The 22927-nt window shown below is 27.9% G+C and overlaps 2 protein-coding genes across 2 annotated transcripts; both read left to right on the top strand.

The window, feature by feature from the left end:
• The first annotated feature begins 253 nt into the window (after positions 1–253).
• Positions 254–2180, top strand: LOC107622618 (scopoletin glucosyltransferase). Its single transcript, XM_088508402.1, has one exon. It carries the CDS (start codon positions 409–411, stop codon positions 1966–1968), a length of 1560 nt encoding a protein of 519 aa, XP_088364528.1. The 5' UTR covers positions 254–408; the 3' UTR covers positions 1969–2180.
• Positions 2181–17614: 15434 nt separating this feature from the next.
• Positions 17615–19483, top strand: LOC107622619 (scopoletin glucosyltransferase). Its single transcript, XM_016324588.3, has one exon. The coding sequence runs from the start codon at positions 17930–17932 to the stop codon at positions 19379–19381; it is 1452 nt and encodes a 483-aa protein (XP_016180074.1). The 5' UTR covers positions 17615–17929; the 3' UTR covers positions 19382–19483.
• Positions 19484–22927: the final 3444 nt, after the last annotated feature.

Genomic DNA, 22927 nt, shown 5'->3' with positions numbered 1-22927 from the left:
TTTTAAAAATAAATATATTAGTAAATAATGAATTTAATTTATATATTTCTGAAAAATCCTAATAATTTTACTTAAATTGTGTTTAATTGATAAATTAAAAAATAATTTGAAAATAAAAATATTTAAAAAACTTAAAAAATAATATAAATTTGAAATCATTAAAGCATAGATCCAGATCCAGAACCTCTGATTCATCTAGAAGCTCCACGGCTTTTTCTATAAAACTCGTATCCACCGAAACCTAATCATACCAAATATTAAATAAAGGAAAAGTCTAGGGTAAGCAATTTTATTGCATTTTGGCTAGCATGTAACCAGCAGAGAAAGGTGAGTCATTGGATGAAATCTCACATCAATCTCACACCATCAAATCATCATTGATGACTAATTGATGGCTACGAATCACAAATGTTACTGGCCCTAGCATTGCTCTTAAATAAAATCCCCTGCTTAACCAAAGTCGACAATTTGGCTTCAAAATTCTTCATTTCTCTTACTCACGAGTCACAAACTGAAAACATGGGTAGGGAATCTTCTTCCCTGCACATATTCTTCTTCCCTTTCCTGTCTCATGGCCACATGATCCCAATGGTTGATATGGCCAAACTCTTCGCTTCAAGAGGGGTTAAGTCCACCATAGTCACCACCCCAGTAAACGCCTCTCTCATCTCCAAAGCCATAGGCAAGTCCAAAACTCACAACAACAACAATATCCACATAGAAACCATCGAGTTTCCATGTTCTAAAGCTGGTTTACCAGAAGGGTGCGAAAATGGAGACTTAATCCCTTCGCCGGATAAATTTCCTGTGTTCTTTATAGCTACTAGGTTGCTTCAAGAGCCATTCGAGAAGCTATTGCTTCAGCATAAGCCTGATTGTGTCATTGCTGATGTGTTCTTCCCTTGGGCTACTGATTCTGCTTCCATGGTTGGAATTCCCAGGCTTGTGTTTAACGGGACTGGTTTTTTCTCCATGTGTGCTCTCGAATGTATGAGACTCTATGAGCCGCAAAAGAATGTTTCTTCAGATTCGGAACCCTTTGTGATTCCCAATCTACCTGGCGAGATTAAAATGTTGAGGACGCAGTTGCCGCCTGCTTCGATCACCGGCGAAACAAATCCACTGACTGAATTCTTTAAGGAAGCCAATGAATCAGAGGGGAAGTGCTATGGCGTGGTTGTTAACAGCTTCTACGAACTCGAGAGCGTTTATGCAGATTATTCCAGGAATGGGCTCGGAAGAAAAGCTTGGCATATTGGTCCTCTTTCTCTTTGCAATAAAGATACTGAAGAGAAATCTCAAAGAGGAAAAGATGCATCTATTGATGAAAACGAGTGTTTGAAGTGGCTCGACACAAAGAAGCCCAATTCAGTTGTGTACATTTGCTTCGGAAGTATAGCGAACTTTGAAGATTCTCAGCTTAGAGAAATTGCTTTGGGTCTTGAGGCTTCAGGGCAAGATTTCATTTGGGTGGTGAAAAACAACAAGAAAGAGGGAGAAGCTAAAGAGGAATGGCTTCTGGAAGGGTTCGAGAAAAGAATGGAAGGAACGGGATTAATCATAAGAGGTTGGGCGCCACAAGTGTTGATTCTTGGGCACCAAGCAATAGGAGCGTTTGTAACGCATTGCGGTTGGAATTCGACTTTGGAAGGAGTGGCTGCTGGGGTGCCAATGGTAACTTGGCCTATGGGGGCAGAGCAATTTTACAATGAGAAATTGGTGACTGAGGTTCTTAAGATTGGTGTGCCTGTTGGTGTAAAAAAATGGGCAAGAATGGTTAAGGTTAGTGTTGAATGGGAGGCAATAGAGAAGGCTGTGAAGAAGATAATGGTAGGAGAAGAAGCAGAGGAAATGAGAATGAAGGCGAACGTGTTGTCACAGTTGGCTAACGCTGCTGTTGAAAATGGAGGATCATCATACTCTGATTTGGGTGCACTCATTCATGAGTTGGTTTCCCTGAGGCATTGATGATATCGTCCACACAACAATGGAGAAGACTTCTGTGTTTGTTATTTCTACTTTTATTTAAGTTCATTGAATTGAGCTTAGCTTGGGTCCTTTGTTTGTTTTTATTTTCTCTCTTAAAGATGTTAAATTTGCTTAGTATAAAACGTTAAGACATATGCAATAATGTGTATATATTTGTTGGTTAGTGAAGCGTAGTTATCATATTTAGTTTTCAACTTTTTTGCAAGTGGAAGAGGGCAATAATAAGAGAGAAAAGTTCAGGGGTAGGGTGTAGGGGTGTATATGAACAGGGTGAAATTGTGTTTATTTTGATTCGGTTCTAACTTTAAATAATGATTGGGTCTATTTTTTAAATTTTTACGTTATGTCAAAAATTTTGATATACTTATTTATAAAGAAGAAAAAAATATATTTGTTACGGAAAAGTTGATATCCATATTTAAATTTGAATTTGTCCATAAATTTTAATTTCATATTTTTTTTATCTATTTTCTAATTCAACAAGTGTGATTAAAAATAAAATAATAAGCTTATAATTAATATAATATAATGTTAAAATTATTTTAAGCTCACATAGATTGGATAAAGTCGGGTTCGTCTTAACCCGGATCCAACTTTAAATAATGATCGGATCTATTTTTTAGACCGTTACTTTAGATCTAAATTTATTGAAATCACACTAAATTATTTCTTAAAGTATTTAGGTTCGGACCAAATCTTCGGATTGGATCGTGTTATGTACACCCTAGTTGGTTGTTTATCTTTTTATTCTTTTATATTTTTTTTATTTCAAAAAAATAAAAATAAATTTAAAAATATATTTGATTTAAATAAATAAAAATATTTTATTGATAATACGTTCTAAAACGCATAGAAATTCGAAAACGATATTTTTATGTTTTTAGCACTTTTAATGTTAAAAGGTGAAAATATTTTCAAATGAAAATAATTGGATTGTAAGAAAACATGTGATTGTCTTATTTACTAATTGTAGAGATATGTATAGATGAAAATCAAATCGGTAATTAATCAATTCGATTATTAGTTTATTAGGTAAATTATTGATTGAATCAGTCTTACGTAAATAAAAATATAAAATAATAAAAAATTTAAAATTAAAATTTAAAATACATATTTTTACTAAAATTTTAAAAATAATCAAGTTTTGAATTTTAAAAATAACTAATACAAAGATAAACATAAAACAATATGAAACAATATAAAAATAGCAGCTATACCAAATTTACAGAATCTATCCCCTATTCAACAATATAAAATTATAAATTCATAGCAAACCCTATAATATAGCACAAAAAAAAAAGCTATAAACACCACTAATAAAAAAAACATCAATTCACCGTTAAACCTATATATATATATATATATATATATATATATATTACACTGCTAAGAATCAACAAATTATAATCAATAAAAACTAAACATATTCATAATCAACATCATTAATCAATTATTTAGTTAATCAAATTATAACTGAATAACTAAAAAAAAAATAAAAAAAATACTTGATATTTTGTGTAACACCCTACCACACAGAGCTTTACGTTTAAGTCGTAAAACAGAGGTCATGAGGTATTACGACCTCTAAAAATAATATATATATACGCTTAAGTCGTAAAACAGAGGTGATGAGGTATTACGACCTCTAAAAATAATATATATATATATATATATATATATATATATATAGTTGGAAGGAAATTTTATATTCGAGGAGTCTTGAAAGAAAGTTTAAGCAATAAGTCACAAAAAGAAAAGCGCATCGCTCGCGTGAACATAAACTTGCATACGAAGAAAAGTAACGACATAAGAATATAATAAGAGCAGAGGGTCAAAAGACACATAATGTCAAACTCCTGGCTCGACTTGTGAAATCAAGGCCGGCTGGAGAATATTTACATAAATATATATACATATATGTAACCCAATAAACCTAAAATACATAAGCATACACTTAGTTCTCCATCCAAAAGCCTCTAGGAGGATCAGATTAAAAATATATAGAAATATACACAGAGAATTTGTCTAGACTTATATACACATAGCAAAATATCAAAACTAGCACCCTAACTTCGCTTGCTGAGTAAATCCAGACGCTTAGCAAGGTGCCTCTCGACCTACATTAGAAAACTATAAATATATGTATGGAATGAGAACCGGAGGTTCTCAGCATGGTAACGATGCCCACATAACTAATATATAATGTCCCGGAAAAGTTAGAGGCGATCCTAGAACTTCTGACAATAGATTCAAACTTAAAAATAAAATTGAAAACCATAAATAGGGTAGGCTATCTAAGGTTCTTATTTCTAATTCCTTTTGGTTCTTATTTTTAATTCCTTTCTAACTTAAGACCTAAATTACGCCTTCGTCCAATCCTCCAAAGCACTAGTGCACAGACAAGCAATACAGACAAAGCAAACACAAGTAGGATACAGATACAGCAAACAGAACATAAAATAATTAAGCATGAATATCAATTTTGCAAACCCAAGATTGAAAAACCAAACAAGACACATAAATGCATATGATGCATGCCTTTTCTACTGGCCGTGAGCTCACGTGTCGGTTACTTTGTCAGAACCTGACACATCTGGTAGCCAATCCGAATATTGTCCTCTTGAAATCGGTGGGCGGTACACCACCACGAACCCCACTATTGTGAGCGGTACACCACCACGAACCTCGCAAGATCTTCAATTGGAAAACAACACACACACATGGGCGATACACCACCACGAACCCCACATAACATTCACTTTTAAAAACATGTGGGCGGTACACCACGACGAACCCCACAAAGCATTCTTATTTAAAACCATGTGGGCAGTAAACCACCTCGAACCCTACATTCATTTTGACACTGGACAAGCGGTAAACCACCACGAACCTTGCCAGGTCAAGCTCAAAACAATTTTTTTTTCCAAATTCATTATAAATCATTTAGTCATATCCATTGATAATCATTCAAGTTTAATATACATCATCATCATTATCATTATCATAACATCATCAATTATCTCTATCAAACACAATATCAACACCACAACCAATATGGCACCAACAACAACCTCAAAGTCTCTAATACATAGGCATATCAATCCATCACAATCAGCATCAACAACAATATTTCAATCATATCTTAAAGTTAACTAGCCAAAGTTTTCACGACACATTATATTTTAGTTACGAGAAACTGAAACTATACCTTGACCGATTCTTCCCTAAACCCGGAACACCTCAATTATCCACCATTCCTCAAGCTCTCAAGCTCCAACTCCTCACCAGTTGAATTTTCAGCTCCTAGAATTCAATTCCAAGCTTCCAATATCCACCAATTTAACTCCAATTCAACAAGATACACGATCTAATTCATACAATATCACAATAATCAACATTGAGCTCACTAAATCACCAATTCACAAGGGTTAGGGTTTTTTTATCATTACCCATGAGTCAAATAGACAAAATTCAATGATTATCCTCCGCTAGAGTATCACTAAATCATCAAAATCACAAAATCTCTCAATACTAAAACTCAAAATCACGATTTGAAGAGGGAATAACTGGATAAGAAAACGTGATTCTCTTATCAAAATTTTTAGTGGGTTTTGTAGATAATTTTGAGAAGAATGCGTGGTCGCTGACAGCTCGTCAATCGGAGATCCGAATTAAAAATTATGGACAAATGAAATTTGGAGACTTTTGGAAATTTAGATTTGCTTCTTCCCTTCCTTTCTTGCTGCCCGAAATGGTAATGAGAAGGGGAAAAAAGCTGATTTTAATTTATATCTGGGGAGTTATGTGAGTGGGTTTAGGCCATTTGGGTCCGGTCTAATCGGTTCGGTTCGTTAGTCCGTTTTCGAGCCAAATTTTTTTAAATTAGTGTCAAAATTCGTATTTTAATTATTTTTACTCTATTAAATTATAAAATTTAATTTTTTATTTTTTTTAATTAATATTAATTTATTGGTTAATTATTTACTAATTATTCGGGATTTACATTTTGCTTACAAAATGCAGGAAAAAAGAGCGAAACCAAGCTGTTCAAGTACGGCAAAGCAGAGATTGACAAGGTAGAAGTAGCAGCGATAATGAGTAACGCCAGACGAGGACGCAACACCGACAACAAGAGATGTGCCGATGATGACGGAGATGCATAGGAGCTGGGGAGACGAGGCAAAGAAGTCGGCAATCGTGGCAACAACCGTGCAATGGCGGTGGCCGGTGGTTTTTTTGTAAGCGTGAGACTAGAGTGCCTCTAGAGACTGAGTGAGATTGAGAGAGAGAGCAAGGGAGTGTGTTCTTCGGGTAATTAGATTAGGATTTTTTTTTTTTAAATAAGGAAAATAGCATCGTTTTGGAGGCAATGGCGTACAAAAAAAAAAAATTCGAATTAGCTGGGTTATTTAAAAGTGTCAGTTCATTGGTTTTCATCAAAATCGGCCGATCCAAACTAGTTTTTATTGGTTCTTTTTTTTCTACAATCAGATATCTCAATCAAACTGACTTTGTGACTAGTTCACCAATTTTTCAGTCCGACTAGAGAATTCGATCCAGTTTTAATAACTATATATATTAGACATGTGTTCAAGTCTAAAACGTGTCATTTTTTTTATATTTTTTTTTTAATAGAAATTCACATGTAGTTATTTTCATGTAAATTTAATAATTAAAAATAATTATATGATAATTTAGTTAAATATATTAAATTATTTAATAATTCTCAACTATTAACTTTACATAAAAATAAATGTATATGAATTTTTATCTCCTTTCAATAATTTATCCTCAGACCACAAAATACGTTAGCAATTAGTCTTTTTTTTTTCTATTTTAAATTTTTAAGCAATTGTTAAAGACTTAAAGGTTCTTTGCAATTTCTTTTATTTATATATTTTTCTTTCTTTTTTTAATTTTATTTCAATGTTAATTTGTTTAATTTCTATAATAACCTTATAGATAGTAAAATTTATTTGAATAATAAAGAAGAGAAGATAAAAAATAATTCATAATAAATTTTATAATATTCAAATAAATTGAATATTAAAAAAATTATAATTTAATTTTTTAATTAATACTAAAAATATATTTTTAGAAATAGACCAACCAAATTTATTTTCATAGTTCTTGCATTTAGAAACAAAATCTATTTTCGCAAAGTAAATAAGTTGCCGAAAATATGAAAATATGAAAATAAAAGTTAATTATTTTAAAAAAATAAAAATAAAATATAAAAATATAAAATATTTTTATAAACTAATCAGCCCCTAATAATTAGTTACTAATGAAAAAATAAAGTTAAGATCTTTAAAAATATTATATGTATATTAAAAATTAATTACTAATAAATTAACAATTATATATTTATGTATAAATATATCTACTTAATATACTAAAATTGAGTTTTTCCCCAACTAATAGAAATGAGGTGTTGATTTTTCATGAATCCATTTTTCTGCCAAAATGAATGCACTATTTTCTCTTCTAAATTTATTTTATAAAAATATCTTTATTATAATTATACTATAATTAGCATTTAAGTAATAATGCATAATTATACTAATTTAGAAAAATATTTTTATTATAGTTATATAAAATCAATATTTAATGCATTATTAAACTACTTATCAATTATCAATCGAAAATATTTTTAATTATTTTAATTATATTGATAATAATAATAATAATAATAATAATAATAATAATTATATGATTATGGAATCGGTTATTAATAACCAATTTATATTTCTCTAAATAAATTTATTTTAGAAAATATCTTTATTATAATTATATTATAATATTACAATTAATATTTAATGAATAATACACAATTATACTAATTTAAGAAAATATCTTTATTATCTATCTATTCTATTTATTCCATTATATAAAAATCAAATTTTTGTACTTAATGATGGAACTGATGTGACATGCTCTTGAGGTGTTTCCTTATTTATTTCATTTAATTCATTAAAGTAAATCAATTATAATTAATTAATTATATCAATTAATTAATTTGATTAGATATTCAAATCTCACTATTTATTATAATTTATATGAATTGATTAATTATAATTAATTATATCAATTAATTAATTTGGTTAATTATATTAATTATTTGATTTGATAGGAGTAAATATCAAATTATTTAATAAATAATAAATATGATAATGAAATATATGAATTAATTTAATTAGTTTATTTTTCTCAATACCATCTATTTATACAAGATCAAACATTTTTTACTCATTCGCTCTCTTTTCTCTCTCTCCATCCCTCCCTCTCTTCTTCTCTTTCTCTCTCTCGTGTTTAAGGTACAATTTTTTTAATTTTTTTAATTTTTGTTTTTTATCTTTATTTAAATATTTCATTTTTTTAAAATTTTTTGTTTATTTTAATTGCTTATTATTAGGCGCATACTTTTTTTTCTTTTAGCTTCTGATTAACAAAAAAAAGTGTCATCTTTATGTTGTTTTTAAATAATTTTACTATAATTTCGTTTTGTAATATTCTATTTTGTCATGTGCACTTCAATTCATATATATATATATATATATATATATTTCGTTTTGTAATATTCTATTTTGTCATGTGCACTTCAATTCATATATATATATATATATATATATATATATATATATATATATATATATATATATATATAATCTTACTATATAATCTTACTATAATTTCGTTTTGTAATATTCTATTTTATCATGTGCACTTCAATTCATATATATATATATTATCTTTTTTTTTGTGATTCACAATTAATATATACATTGTTTGTGTATGTGGTATATATATATATATAGTCTTTTTTTTGTGATTCACAATTAATATATATATTGTTTGTGTATGTGGTTTATATGTTAATGCTTTTATTGATTCTCTTTATTATTATTTTTTGTGTGTGTCTCTTTGTTGCTCTTTATTTTAGTTATATTCATTGATTTCTCTGTATTGATGCTCTTTTTATTTAAAACATCATGACAATTTAGAGTGTATATTGTGAACCATGTGATATTCGTTAATTTGGTGTATCTTTTTAGATGGTTTATGTTATAATGTGTTTAAGGAGTTGACTTAAAATTATAATATGATATATAAATTTATAATATGATTTATAATATGCTAAAATATTAGGATATTATCATATAGATATTTTTTTATTTGTCCATTAGATTCAACTATATAGAATCTTGAAAATTATGCAATTATGTAATTAGTTATTTTTTCATATAATTATTGTATTGATCATTTACATTAGTGAGACTATTTTCATTATTAATATTTATAAATATGCTATTATTTGTATAATTGATTGAATCATCTTATTGGTTTAAATTTAATTCTATTGAATTAATTATTCATGGTGCCATCTCTATTTCTATTTTTAAAGATTTTTTTAATATTATTTAACAATTCTAATAACATAATAACAATTAAAAAAACAGAACAAAAAATTTTTTAATGTGAAAATAGGGTAAAAAGAATAAATTTGTTTAATAATTTTTCAAGATATATTTATTTTTTGTAGATAATTATTGTAATTTGTAAGGCATGATAAATTATTAAATTCTAAAAATAATTATTAAGGATAAATAATTGTTATAATTAAAAATAATATCAATTTAAATTATATACAAATAAACCATGCATGCCAAGCATAACAACTTAAAAGGGTTACTTTTGAAAGAATATAGTTTATGATATTTAATTTTTTACTATTTATTAAAAAAAAGCATAATTACTTAAAACGATATTTATTTTTTAAATTCATTATGTATGCAATTTTATTCTTTTTTTTTGACAAAATTTTTCTCATGAAGGTTAATTCTTCTAATGGTGTAAATGCAGAAAATTATATTTTTACTTTTTGATATAATCGATATATTATTAATAATGAATAATAATTAACCCCTCATATTTTTAATCAAAGCATTTTTGTAACATTCGAACTTATAACACGTCATGACCGTACCAGAAGTGAGGAGTTACTAACCTATTTTTCTTATTTACTATTTAACTGTTTAATATTGAGCCTTTACGTCGATATCGCGTTTCCGTTTTTAAGAAAATTCCAGAAAATAGATTTTAGTAATTAAAATCACATAACAAAAGATCTTCAAATAATAATAATCACATAATTATTAATAATAATAGAGGCTATACAATTAAATTTAATATAAAACTCAAATACAATACCTAACCCTCTGGATAAAATAAAGACCCTGAAGCAACAAGGGCGAGGAAACTCTATAAAAACAACAGAAATCACAAGTAAAGCTACTAATCGTTTGCAACTTCTTACTGAATCTCCGAATTGAACCTGTGTCACCGAAAGAGTGGAAGATTTTGGGTGAGAACAAACCACATGTTCTCAGTAGGGAATAGAAATGCTATAAAAGTAATGAATTTAATGCAAATAATTAACTTACTTAGTAAAACTATTTTGTTAAACCTTTGAAAATACTTTTATTTCTACTTTAGATAATTAATTACTTTTCTTTAAATTTCTAAACTCAAAACAGATTTTAACCACAAAATTAGTCATACTAACCACCTCTCAGCTACATAATCATTTTTCAACCACAACATCTCACCTCAATTCATCTGTGAACTAACAGTACAAGTAAGGAATTCAAACCAACATACAAATAAGTCAAACAGCGCAATCACAGAGAAGTAATACAAGCAAACACAACCAAATACAAATATGCAAACAACATGATGCATGTCTATTCCTAATGCAGGCCATGAGATCATGTGTCGGTTGTCTACCCGCTCCCGACATTACCCGGACACGAGTCCCAGATATGGCTTTCCAGATGTATACGGTGTGCTTATAAGTCGTACGGATAGGCCGCATACAGTGTGACTTTCCAAATCAATAAGCGTACATCTGGAAAACAGTTCTCAGTGTGTGGGCGTCCCCACTATACATTTGGCACTAAGGCCCAAACAATGTCACATCTGCTCTCCTGTGGCAGTCATTTCATTAATTAATATATTCCTTTAATCTTTGTTCTCTACTCTCCTATGCCAGATATCCTTTTAGTTAATATATTCTCTAATCGTTATTCTCTGCTCTCCTGTGGCAGAGATTCCATTAATTATCTTTCAAATCCATTTCAAAATATTTCCAAGTAATAAATCGTTTTCAATATTCACATCATTCAAAATATCAAATAAAATCAAACCATTCTCTTTAAAACTAAGCCTCTTTCTATTTCAATAAAATTAGCCCGTTTCAATCTTTTGCTTTTGAAAATTAAAGGAAATTCATTTCTTCATTCAGATTTTACAAATCTCTCTGATCATACTCGTTTAACATTTAATACTAACCAAAATCACCTTCTTGCGTATTTTTACCAGCCCTTCATCAGCACCTATTCCCATCATACTAATACCAAAATCAGTTACCATCCACTTCCATAACCATAAATTCCAGTATCAAACACAGTCTCAATTCAAACCCAATTCATAAACTCAAATCACATTGCAATTTAACAAGCAACACCAAATTGACCAACACTCACAATTACAACCAATTCTCATCAATTAGTCACACAAAATACGTGTAAATTATTTGCAATTACTCAATAAGCTTTTTGGCATTCTTAAATTAAAAACTTGTAATTTTAAAAATGAAACCCCTTACCTCGATTGTCGAACCCATAGACTAAATGCCTCAAATAAATCCTTTTCTCTCGGCTCACACCCAGCGGCAGTCGCAACCACATCTTTATCCACTATCTCCGTACGAAATCAAAATACTCGAAACTCCGGAGAAGCTTTCTGACCGAGCTGTCAAAGAAAAAAACGTCCGAAATCGTCTGTGCCTCTTAAAACTCTAGTTGGCCGAACTCAAGGGAAAGAGAAGCTATGTCACCATCAGCTTCCACCGAACAAAAGTAACGTCAACATGTAGAGGAAGAAGATACGAACACTTTTACCGGATTAGATTTTTGACTAGGATCACGAATTACAAGAAATCGATCTCAGAAGCTCAAAGAAGTTCACGGTTTCTCTCTTCTCTTTCTCGGTTCTTTCTTTTCTTTCTCTCCAAATGCATGTTCGGTGATGCATGAAGAACAAAACAAAGATATTAATGATGAGTGATGATTTGTGGTGTTTAGGCATTATAGGTGTCAAAGTTAGAAAAATAAAAGAAACATGTGTCATGATGATATATGTATAAAAGAAACATTAGTAAGAATTATATATATGTACATAGTTAAGCATGCAAGTCACGTTTTGGCTTTCTTTATCTTAATTCCCTTAAGGCTTCGGCCAAAGGGAAATAAATATATAAATATTATAAATATATAATAATAATAATAATAATAATAATAATAATAATAATAATAATAATAATAATTTTCTTTAAATAAAATAATAAATCACAAATAACTCATTATTTAATTTTCAAAAATTTGGGGTCTTACAATTTTAACGATAGTTTCTATTTATAGATATTAATGGATGATTGTACTTCTGGTAAAATATTTATAATTTATAATTTTTGTTTTTTTATCTTAATTTTGCTAATATTTTTCCATGATTTTGTTTTATATTAATTTTTTTTATTTATTTTGATTAATAATTCTTAAGGTTATTATTATTTTATTGAAAGATAATTTACTTTTTTTGTAATATTTTTATAAAAGTTGGTTAATAGATTTTTTTTAAAATATTTTTTTTTGAAATTTTTTTAATAAGATTGTATTTTGATTTTTCTCTTTCATTCTTTGTATTAATTAATTATATTAATCTTCTATTGCAATACATTTTTTATCTACTCCACACATTATCTTTTCTATTATCTTTACTTTTTTTAATTGCTATTTTTATTTTATTTTTAATTATTTATTTTACTTTTACTAGATTTATTATAATTCATCACATGTTATTTTTTAATTTAAGTAATTTTTTAGGTTATATTTTACTATTGATACTTTTATTTTGTTTAGTGTTTTTTTTTTTAATTTGTGTTTAATATAATAATCTGTAAATATCTATTCTATTATATAAAAATTAAATTTCTGCACTTAATGATAAAAATATCGTGGCATGTTTCTGATGGTGTTTTTCGATTTATATCTTTTAACTCATTAAATTCAATTTATTTCTATCAATCAATTAATTGTAATTCAAATTGAATGATTATTTTGTTACAAAATTATTATTTCCTAATCTATTCATGGACAATACATATATTAATTATAATCGCAAATTAACCTATTTTACATTAAATGACTTATATAATGATCATCTCATTTATTATCATAAATGCTGAATTAAATAAGTCATTATTACTTTTGATTTAGAATTAAATGAGAATAAAATCAAAGATAATATTTTATTTAGCTTTAGGGTTTAATAGGTGTCACACTCAAATATAAATAGTGACTTTCGAATTTTGGTCTCCAACACATCAAAGCCACATCCGTAACTCTTTTTTTATAAAAGGGATTGCGATTCAACTCTATCAGGGATATAGAAGATTTTCAAAGAACAAGGAAATGGTCTGAATTTGCACAAATTCTAAATGTTTTTAACTTACGATATTATTTCAGTTGGTTATCGTTACGAGAATGACTATAATCTATACGTGTCTAAGGAGTAGAATAGATTAAATATTATTTAAGTAATTTATTTCTAATATTGATATTTGATTAAATTAATTTTAGAGAAATTTAAATTGTTGACTCAATTTATATATTAGACTATTCTTTTTGAATATATCATTTTTTATATTTTTTAATATAATTTTTTTTCTAATTTTAAGTTTTTTTTGGATATATGTATCACCTTTTTTTTCTCATTTTATATTTTAGATTAGTAATGTAATTATTAAAAAAAATATTTAAAAAAATATTAAAACATAACTATTTAAAAAAAGAAAAGATACGTGAAAAAAAACAAAAAATTAAAACATCACTATTAGAAAAAAAACAATAGAGCTGTGATTGAGGAATATATATATATATATATATATATATAAAATAAAAAATTATTGCACGATTATTGAATAAAAAATAATCATATATATAAAATGAAATAATTATAACAAAAAAATAATTAATATATGTGATTTAAATATTTTTAATAACCCGTAGCATGGAGTTTAATAAAATATAATTCATATATTTTTTATTTATGTATATGTATATAATTATTTATGTATATGTGTATATATTAAGAAAAGCTACCATAATATATATATATCTAACAAAATTAATATATATGTATACATAAATAAAAAAATTATTATAATTTTTAAAAATTACATATGAACTCTTTTTTCTCTCAAATAAATTTATTCTAATTATATTATAATTAGTTCATGAATAATCCATGATTATATTAATTTAAGAAAATATCTTCATTATAATTATATCAAATCAATATTTAATGTGTTGTTAAACTACTTATCAATCATCGATATTTTTAATTATTCTAATTATATCAATTAATTTAGTTCTAATTCTCATTTAAGTGCAATAATTTTATTAGGAGATAGTTAATGCACACATTAATAGTGACTTATTTAATTTGATAATGATAATAATAATAATAATAATAATAATAATAATAATAATAATAATAATAATAATAATAATAATAATAATAATAATAATAATAATAATAATAATGTCTACACGATATATGCATTATATTTTAAAAAGGTAAAATATATTTTAAAAAAATTAAGGTATCAATAATCAATTGTGATTAATATTAATATCAATAACTAATTCTTATAATTATTTTTTGTGCTACTAAAGGCTACATATAGTGGTTTTGTTTTGTTAGAATAAAAAAGGTTGTGATTTATAACATTTTCGTAAAGTTATATTATATGGACACAAGATTAATTAGATAAAAAATTGAATTTTAATTAATATATTTTATTTTCTGCTCATATTTTTTATTAATTATTTTACTTTTTATATTTACAGTAAATATTAAATGTAAAAAAAATAATATTGAATATTATCTATTTTATTTATTGATGAGAGTCATAATTAAATTTGATATAATTATATAAGTATCTAGAATTAATAATAACATGATACTATAATTTTAAGTTGTATAATATAATAAAAAATATAGCAATTTATGTATGCTTTCTATATAGCAATAATATTATATATATTTATATATCTCCTCTTTTAGCTCTTTCCTAAAAATATTGGCATATAATTAATGGCGATAACATATATATTGAGTAAGTATCTCTATTGAATTAATCATAAAAGTTAATAAAATATAATGGCATAAATATCACCTAATTGTAGCAAGTATTTGTTAATTATTACCATGTATAATTAGTGTGTGCATAAATAAATAACTATATATATATAAAAGGATTAATAGGAAATTGTTACAATTATTTATCATCTACAAAATTCGTACCTCAGACATATAGATTTTCTTTTGTTTATTATTTCTCATACTTAAGGTCTACTAATTACGATTCTATCAACAATATTACTTATGGTAGATTATGTAATGAAAAAGTTTGAAAAATAAAGATAAGAATTAGAAGGTTATGGAAAGTCCCATCTAAATTTGACAAGAACAAGACGACTTACATAGAAATGATTCTCATGGATGATAAAGTAAGTTGATTATTTTCCATAATTCTTTCAAGTGATGTTAGGTCCATTTTATAAATATTTTTTGTTCATATTTTAAGTTTATTTGATAAGTAAACCATTGCACGAATCAAAGACAATGCAATTTTATAGATTTATAAGTGCTAATAGTCTTTATATTTAATTTGTTTTATAATGTGATAATAGCCAATATATTTGTTGGTAGATTTGACTATTACTATATTATTTATGATCATATTCAGTATATATGTCTGATTTATTGAAAAAAATATATTATTAAAACTGATTAATAACTATTTTAGAGTTAATCCAATTAACACTCGATTAAAAAAAATCAAACAATGCATAACATACTACTTTTTTATTAATTAAATTATTATAATTCAAATTACTTTTAAAAAAATAATTTAAAATTATAATTTCAATCTTATCACGTACATGACACGCATTTATATATATAATAATTTAATTTATTTTTAATCTGTATTTATTCGTTATTGAGACCCAAAGAGGAATAGGAAGATATCTCTAATTTTACCAACAGCAAGATTATTAACGATTGAGACAGAGAAAAATAGGAACTTTGGCCAGGTTCGTAAACAAAACTATAGTCTTGACAGAAACGGTAATGATGATTTGATTATTGGGTGTTAAGACTTAAGAATGAACAAAAATATTTTATTGCATGCAATGACGGACCCAGAAAATTTATGTTGGGGGGCAAAAATAATATACATTATTATCAAAAGATATATTAATCTAAATTTAAAAACATAAAATTAAAGTGCACATTAATTATTCAAATACAAAAAAAAAAATAAAAAATTACATATAATAAAATAAGACAAAAAATATTTTTTTATTATTATTTCTTAAAATAAAAAATATATATTCTAAATGAGTAAATTGATCAATTGACTTTAGAAATTTATATGCAACATAATTACATATAATAAAATAGAACGAAAGATAAACAAATAAATAATAAGGATCACTAAATTGAGAATAAAAAATTAGATTAATACCTACACTATAGTTGTTTGAATTAAAATTTACAATTGAAAATATCAAAAAGAAATATAATAAAATTAAAAGATATATAGAATCATAGAGAGTTATATAAAAAAATATTTAAAATTTATCTTTTGATAAAGAGAAGATGACCACTAAAAAAGAAATAGAAAAAGAAGGTTGAAAATATGAAATTAAGAAGATGGTTTAAGAGAATAAAAGAGTGGTGACGGCTGAAATTTGAGAATGAAAAAATACTAAATTTTATTAGGTTAACTAATAGTAAAATGATAGAAAAATAAAATGAATTTAAAACTTTAAATAATTAAGCTTAATTTATTTGTAATGAAGTCATTTAAAATTTAAAATATATATATATTAAAAAAAAAAATGAAATGGAAGTGGGGGCAAGTGCCCCTTACTCTAACACTTAGGTCCGTGCCTGATTGCATGTAAGTTTTTCATTTCAACTTTTCTCGGGAAGCATATCAATATATATTTTCATATTGATAAAAAAATAAATATCCAAATTAAATCTTAAAAAATCTTGAATTAGACATTTTAATTTTTAACAAAAAATTGTTTTAAAAATTTTTAAAAATTATTTTTATTAGACAAATTAATTTTTGTATCATTTTAAAAAAAATTAATTTATCTTAAATTATAGTTTTTGAGAACATAATTATCTTATAATAAAATTTATTAATAATTTATTTGTCCGATACACCCAATTGGGTTATCCGAACAGCAGCCTTCTAGAAGCAAAGGGGGACCAAGGCTTCTACGTATACCATGACGTTATGCCAAAATGGCTCAAATTGATCAATGCAGTGCGTGTGGAAATTATTACCCACACATTACTCCAGTCTATCTTATATCGTTCATATTGATTTATCTTGATATAAAATTTTAACCTTTTTCCCTTTTCTTTCTTTTTTCAAGTTATAGTTATTATTTAAGAGAGCTTATTTTCAAACCGAAACCAATCATTTCAATCACTTTGTTCTAGTGGCGAGGACTTTGAATAATCTGCAGGCACCAAGTCGTAGATAAGAAGTTTCAAATCTGTCCGTCATCATTTAAACGGGGAATTATGATTGGTGAAAACCATAGCAATTTTCTAATTCATCTAGAAGCTCGATGAGCAGAATGACCTCTATAATAATTGCACAAAACTCCATTCCTATTCACTCCTCACACTCAAAACCATAATGGTCATCCCTTCACTTTAACCTTCTTTCTTACTTCTATATTAAACTCAACAATTTATCTGCGAAATTAAACAATTTTTGCTTAACATGGGTAGTGAAGAGTGTAATTTGCACATATTCTTCTTTCCTTTCTTAGCTCATGGCCACATGATTCCCACCGTTGACATGGCCAAACTCTTTGCTTCAAGAGGAGCCAAAGCCACCATAATCACCACACCAATCAACGAACCTTTCATCTTCAAAACCATAGGAAAAGCTAAGACTCATGGCAATGGTAGTATCCACGTCAAAACCGTCGAGTTTCGCCCCGTTGACTTTGGTTTACCTGAAGGTTGCGATAACGTTGACTTTATTCGTTCATCGGATAAGATTCCTCTATTCTTTGAGGCCACTAGGTTTCTACAAGAACCATTTGAGCGGTTATTGATTCAGCATAATCCTGATTGTGTTGTCTCTGATATGTTCTATCCATGGACTACTGATTCTGCTGCTAAGTTTGGGATTCCTAGGATTATGTTTCATGGAACTAATTTCTTCTTCATGTGTGTTAGTGAATCTACCAGACTTTATGAGCCTCACAAGAATGTTTCTTCCGATTCGGAATACTTTGTCATTCCTAATCTACCGGATGAGATTAAAATGACAAGGATGCAGATGCCGCCTTTCGCTTTGCACAACGAAGGAAAAGGCACGCACCCCATTGCCAAATTGTCGAAGGAAGCAATCGAATCAGAGAAGAAGAGCTATGGAACAGTGGTTAATAGTTTCTACGAACTGGAGAAAGATTATGCAGATCATTTCAGGAATGTTCTTGGAAGAAAAGCATGGCATATTGGACCTTTGTTTCTTATAAACAAGGATGACACTCAAGACAAAGCTCAAAGAAGAAAAGATGCATCTATTGATGAAAACGAGTGTTTGAAGTGGCTTGACACAAAGAAGCCCAATTCAATTGTTTATGTTTGCTTTGGAAGCATTGCGAATTTTCCGGATTCTCAGCTAAGAGACATTGCTATTGGTCTCGAGGCGTCTGGGCAACATTTCATTTGGGTAGTGAAGAAAAGCAAGGAAGATGGAGATGAGTGGCTGCCGGAGGGGTTCGAGAAGAGAATGGAAGGAAAGGGACTAATCATAAGAGGTTGGGCGCCACAAGTGTTGATTCTTGAGCACCAAGCAATCGGAGCCTTTGTTACTCATTGTGGTTGGAATTCGACTTTAGAAGCAGTGACTGCTGGGGTGCCAATGGTAACTTGGCCTATTGCGGCAGAGCAGTTTTACAATGAGAAATTGGTGACTGAGATTCTTAAAATTGGAGTGCCCATTGGCGCGAAAAAATGGTTGAGATTGATAGGGGATACGGTTAAATGGGAGGCAGTGGAGAAAGGTGTGAAGAAAATAATGGTAGGAGAAGAAGCAGAGGAAATGAGGAATAAGGCTAAAGTGTTGTCTCAGTTGGCTAAGAGTGCTGTGGAAAAGGGAGGATCATCGTACTCTGATTTAGATGCACTCATTGTGGAGTTGGCTTCACACAAGCACTGATTTCCAATATGTTAAAAATAGATTACTCGTTTTAATTTAGTAACTTCAGTTGTAATTTTAAATCATGCTAAGTATACATGCGTATATTTTTCCTTTTGTAAATGTTTCATAGATTTTCATTTTTCGCATATTCTTTAGTATAAATCATGAGGAGGGTTCAAATGAGCAAGTCACATAGTAAAATAATATATATTAGCCAAATACAAAACTAAAAGCTGCATAAAAAAGTTATATGAAGATGAAATCTGTATTATTACCAAGACTTGCGTGTTCTTCCTCCCATTCTTCGCTCTAACAGCGATACAGATTCAAAGTGAGTGAGACTTCCGTACTCACATTGTCCATTAGATTTCAGAAGGTTGACCCCATATACTCATCCAAAGGTGAGAATAAAATAATTTATGGGGGAAGAAAAGCCTTTCTTCCTGAAGTATAGAAGAAATTTTTTGCCTCACTCTTTTGGTTTAGATCAAAGCTGTGTTACTTTCGCCATCGTTTCTTTGACTACTTGCTTTTTTTTTTTTTTTTTTTTTTCATTGACCTTAATATTAAACTTCCCATTTACCTGTTGGGTTGGGCTCTCCTTTGTGCGAAGTAAAAATCCAATTATTTGTATCAAGCTTATGACTGAGAGTGGAGTCAAGGTTAAAAAATAAAGACAAAAAAATGGTTAAAAAATAAAAGAGAAAATAATAAATCGATCTCTGACTTTTTGGTCCGCAGATATTTAAGTTCTTGATAATTTAAAAATATATTTAAGTTTCTGACCTCTTCAAAATCTGGACATATCGATCCCTCAGTTTAATTTGTTCAATTTTAAAAACTTTCTCACGTGTGCATCCGTATCAACCAGGTCAGTACAACGGGAGTCATGTTTGATTTTTCCGTTGAATCTGACAGATCCAAGTGAACATGAGGGATCAATATGTCTAGGTTTTGAAAAGTCCAGAAACTTAAATATATTTTTAAATTCTCGAAAACTTAAATGGCTACAAATTAAAAGATCAAACACCTATGTATCTTTTTTTAAAAAATAAAATTGAGTGTGGAGTTGTTTGAAGTTAGAGATGTAATTCACATCTCTATTACTTTGTAATTTAGAGGGGTTATTGAATGTAATCAGCAACCACCGTAAGAAAAGAGAAAGTAAAAATTACACTGGCAAAAATACAAATGGTCTCAAAAAAAATTGGTTACTTTATATTTATTAACGGCTGAAATAAGATTAAATTTGGACAGTATGCAAAATATCTAATAAAATAATATTATATAACTAACAAAATTTATTATTAGTTGTATTTACTCAACATTTTAAACTAAAAAAATTAAATTTTAAATTTTAAAAATTAAATTTTAATAGTATTAAAATAAAATATTAACTAAATATTGACTAATATTAAGAAAAATATTAATTTTTAAATATTTTTCTATTTAATCTAAGAGGATTTTCAACTTAAAATTTTGATGTGTTTTTAGCTCTATTTTTGTATTTTATTTTATCTTTAAATGAAAATTGTATATTCTGTTTTGAAAAGATTTAAAAAGCATATTAAAAGGCACATAGTTGTTAATTTGCTAGCAATAATACTAACGATAATTCAGGATTCAACTCATCTCCATTTTTCTCAAGTTATGGGGAAATAAACTATGGTCATACATACGGTTACAGGTTACTTGATTGCTTTGTTTTTTGTTACTTAAAATATTGTGATTAATTTTAACACTTCTATCGTGATAAATGAATTTTATACTAAGGATAGACATTCTACTTCCCTGAACCAAAAAAAGATAAAAAAAGATACTCACATTTAAAGGTTATAATTAGTAGATGAATAATTTAAAAGAAGTATTGAATTATAGAATGATAAAATAATTATAATATTGAGTAAGACTAAAACAGTTGAGTAATGAATATGAAGATATTTTTTTTATTGATTCTTTTATTTGTTAAATATACAAAAAAATTTTTTTGTCACATGTACATAAAATATTTATCATGATGTATAAAATTATTAGAATAGTTGAGTAATGAACATGAACATATTTATTAATTGATTCTTCGAAAATTGTCACTAAGATTTAATTTAATTTTAAAATTGTTCTTCGAACCAAAATACCCCTTCTCTTTCTTCTCCAAAATCAAGCAGAAGCAGACACTACAAGAAAACACGTCTATTGCCACGCTTTTAAAGCGTGGCGAAAAGCTGAAAAAAACGTGGCGATAGCTTTTCGCCACGCTTTTTGAGCTACCGCCACGCTTTTGAAAGGGTGACCTATGAAAGGGTGGCGGTTGCTCTATCGCCACGCTTTTTTCAACCTATCGCCACGCTTTTTTTTTGCCACGTTTTTTTACAAATTGCCACTTTTAAAAGAGTGGCTGTATGTGGGAGATATGGCCACGCTTTTAAAGCGTGACGATAGAGAGAGATACGGCCACGCTTTTAAAAGCGTGGCGATAGGGAGAGATACAGCCACGCTTTAAAAGCGTAACCATAGGGAGAGATACAGCCACGCTTTAAAAGCGTGGCGAAAGTCTTCTCAAATTAAAAAAAAATTTCTTTTCCTTGATCTACATCACTGCACAATATAAATTTTCAGTCTTTTTTTATTACCAAACCTATAAATATAATATACAATTTTTATTACAAGACAAATTAAACAGTTATTAGTGACGACTTTTGCTATAATTGTTTTATACATTAGAAAACTAATACTCAAATACAAAATAAATCTCGAGTTCAAATTTCAAAACTAAAAGCTAAAGAAAAATACAGGAACAATACAACTTAAACCCTTGCTGTTCCTCCTTCCTTTAGCCCTCAAACTTCCTTCCTCACCTCAGCAACACCATTTCTCTCTTCTGTACACTTTTTCGGTTTATCTTGGATGTCCTGCAATCAAGAAGTTACAGCTTTCTCAACTACTTCAGAGACAGAATTGTCCACTTTACTTTTTGCCTCTGCCAGCAAAGATTCATAATACTACAACAACAACGGCACAAAGAGAATCCGAGTTCAGTCACACATCATCAGCAATATTATTGCATCAAAAAATCATCACATGGAGGGAATCATTATTTAGCTTTAGCTATAATTCTAAAGCATTTATCATAAACCAAAAGAAGTAAATTAGTTTGTTTTAAAAGAGGACTCCAGCCCTCCATAAAATAAATTAAAATACACTACCTCCTAAAACAGGCAAAAGAAGTATGCTGCAACCAGGACTAGAAAAAAGTCTTCCCCGTCGGAGTCTATTTTTTAAAAAAGTCTAAAAAAAATACACTACCATTATTTTTAAAAATTTGCAAAATTTACTTATACACATATTTTTTTCTAAAATTATTGTATCCCATACCCATATTCTTCGTACCGCGTATAGATACCGTACCTATATTCGTACATACAACTTCAGCTTCAATTCATCCATGTTAGTAATAGTGTGGTTGTCCCTGGCTGCATTTATCGATATTCACAGTTTAGAATCACATAATTTGCTTGCATATAGTTACATCAAAACTGTAATGAGTCGCATAAAACTGCAACAATA

Source organism: Arachis ipaensis, chromosome B10, assembly GCF_059453495.1.
Source record: "Arachis ipaensis isolate K30076 ecotype BB chromosome B10, ASM5945349v1, whole genome shotgun sequence".
Lineage (NCBI taxonomy): Eukaryota > Viridiplantae > Streptophyta > Magnoliopsida > Fabales > Fabaceae > Arachis > Arachis ipaensis.
Note: the sequence above shows the minus strand (reverse complement) of the source record. Positions and strands in the feature narration are given on the sequence as shown.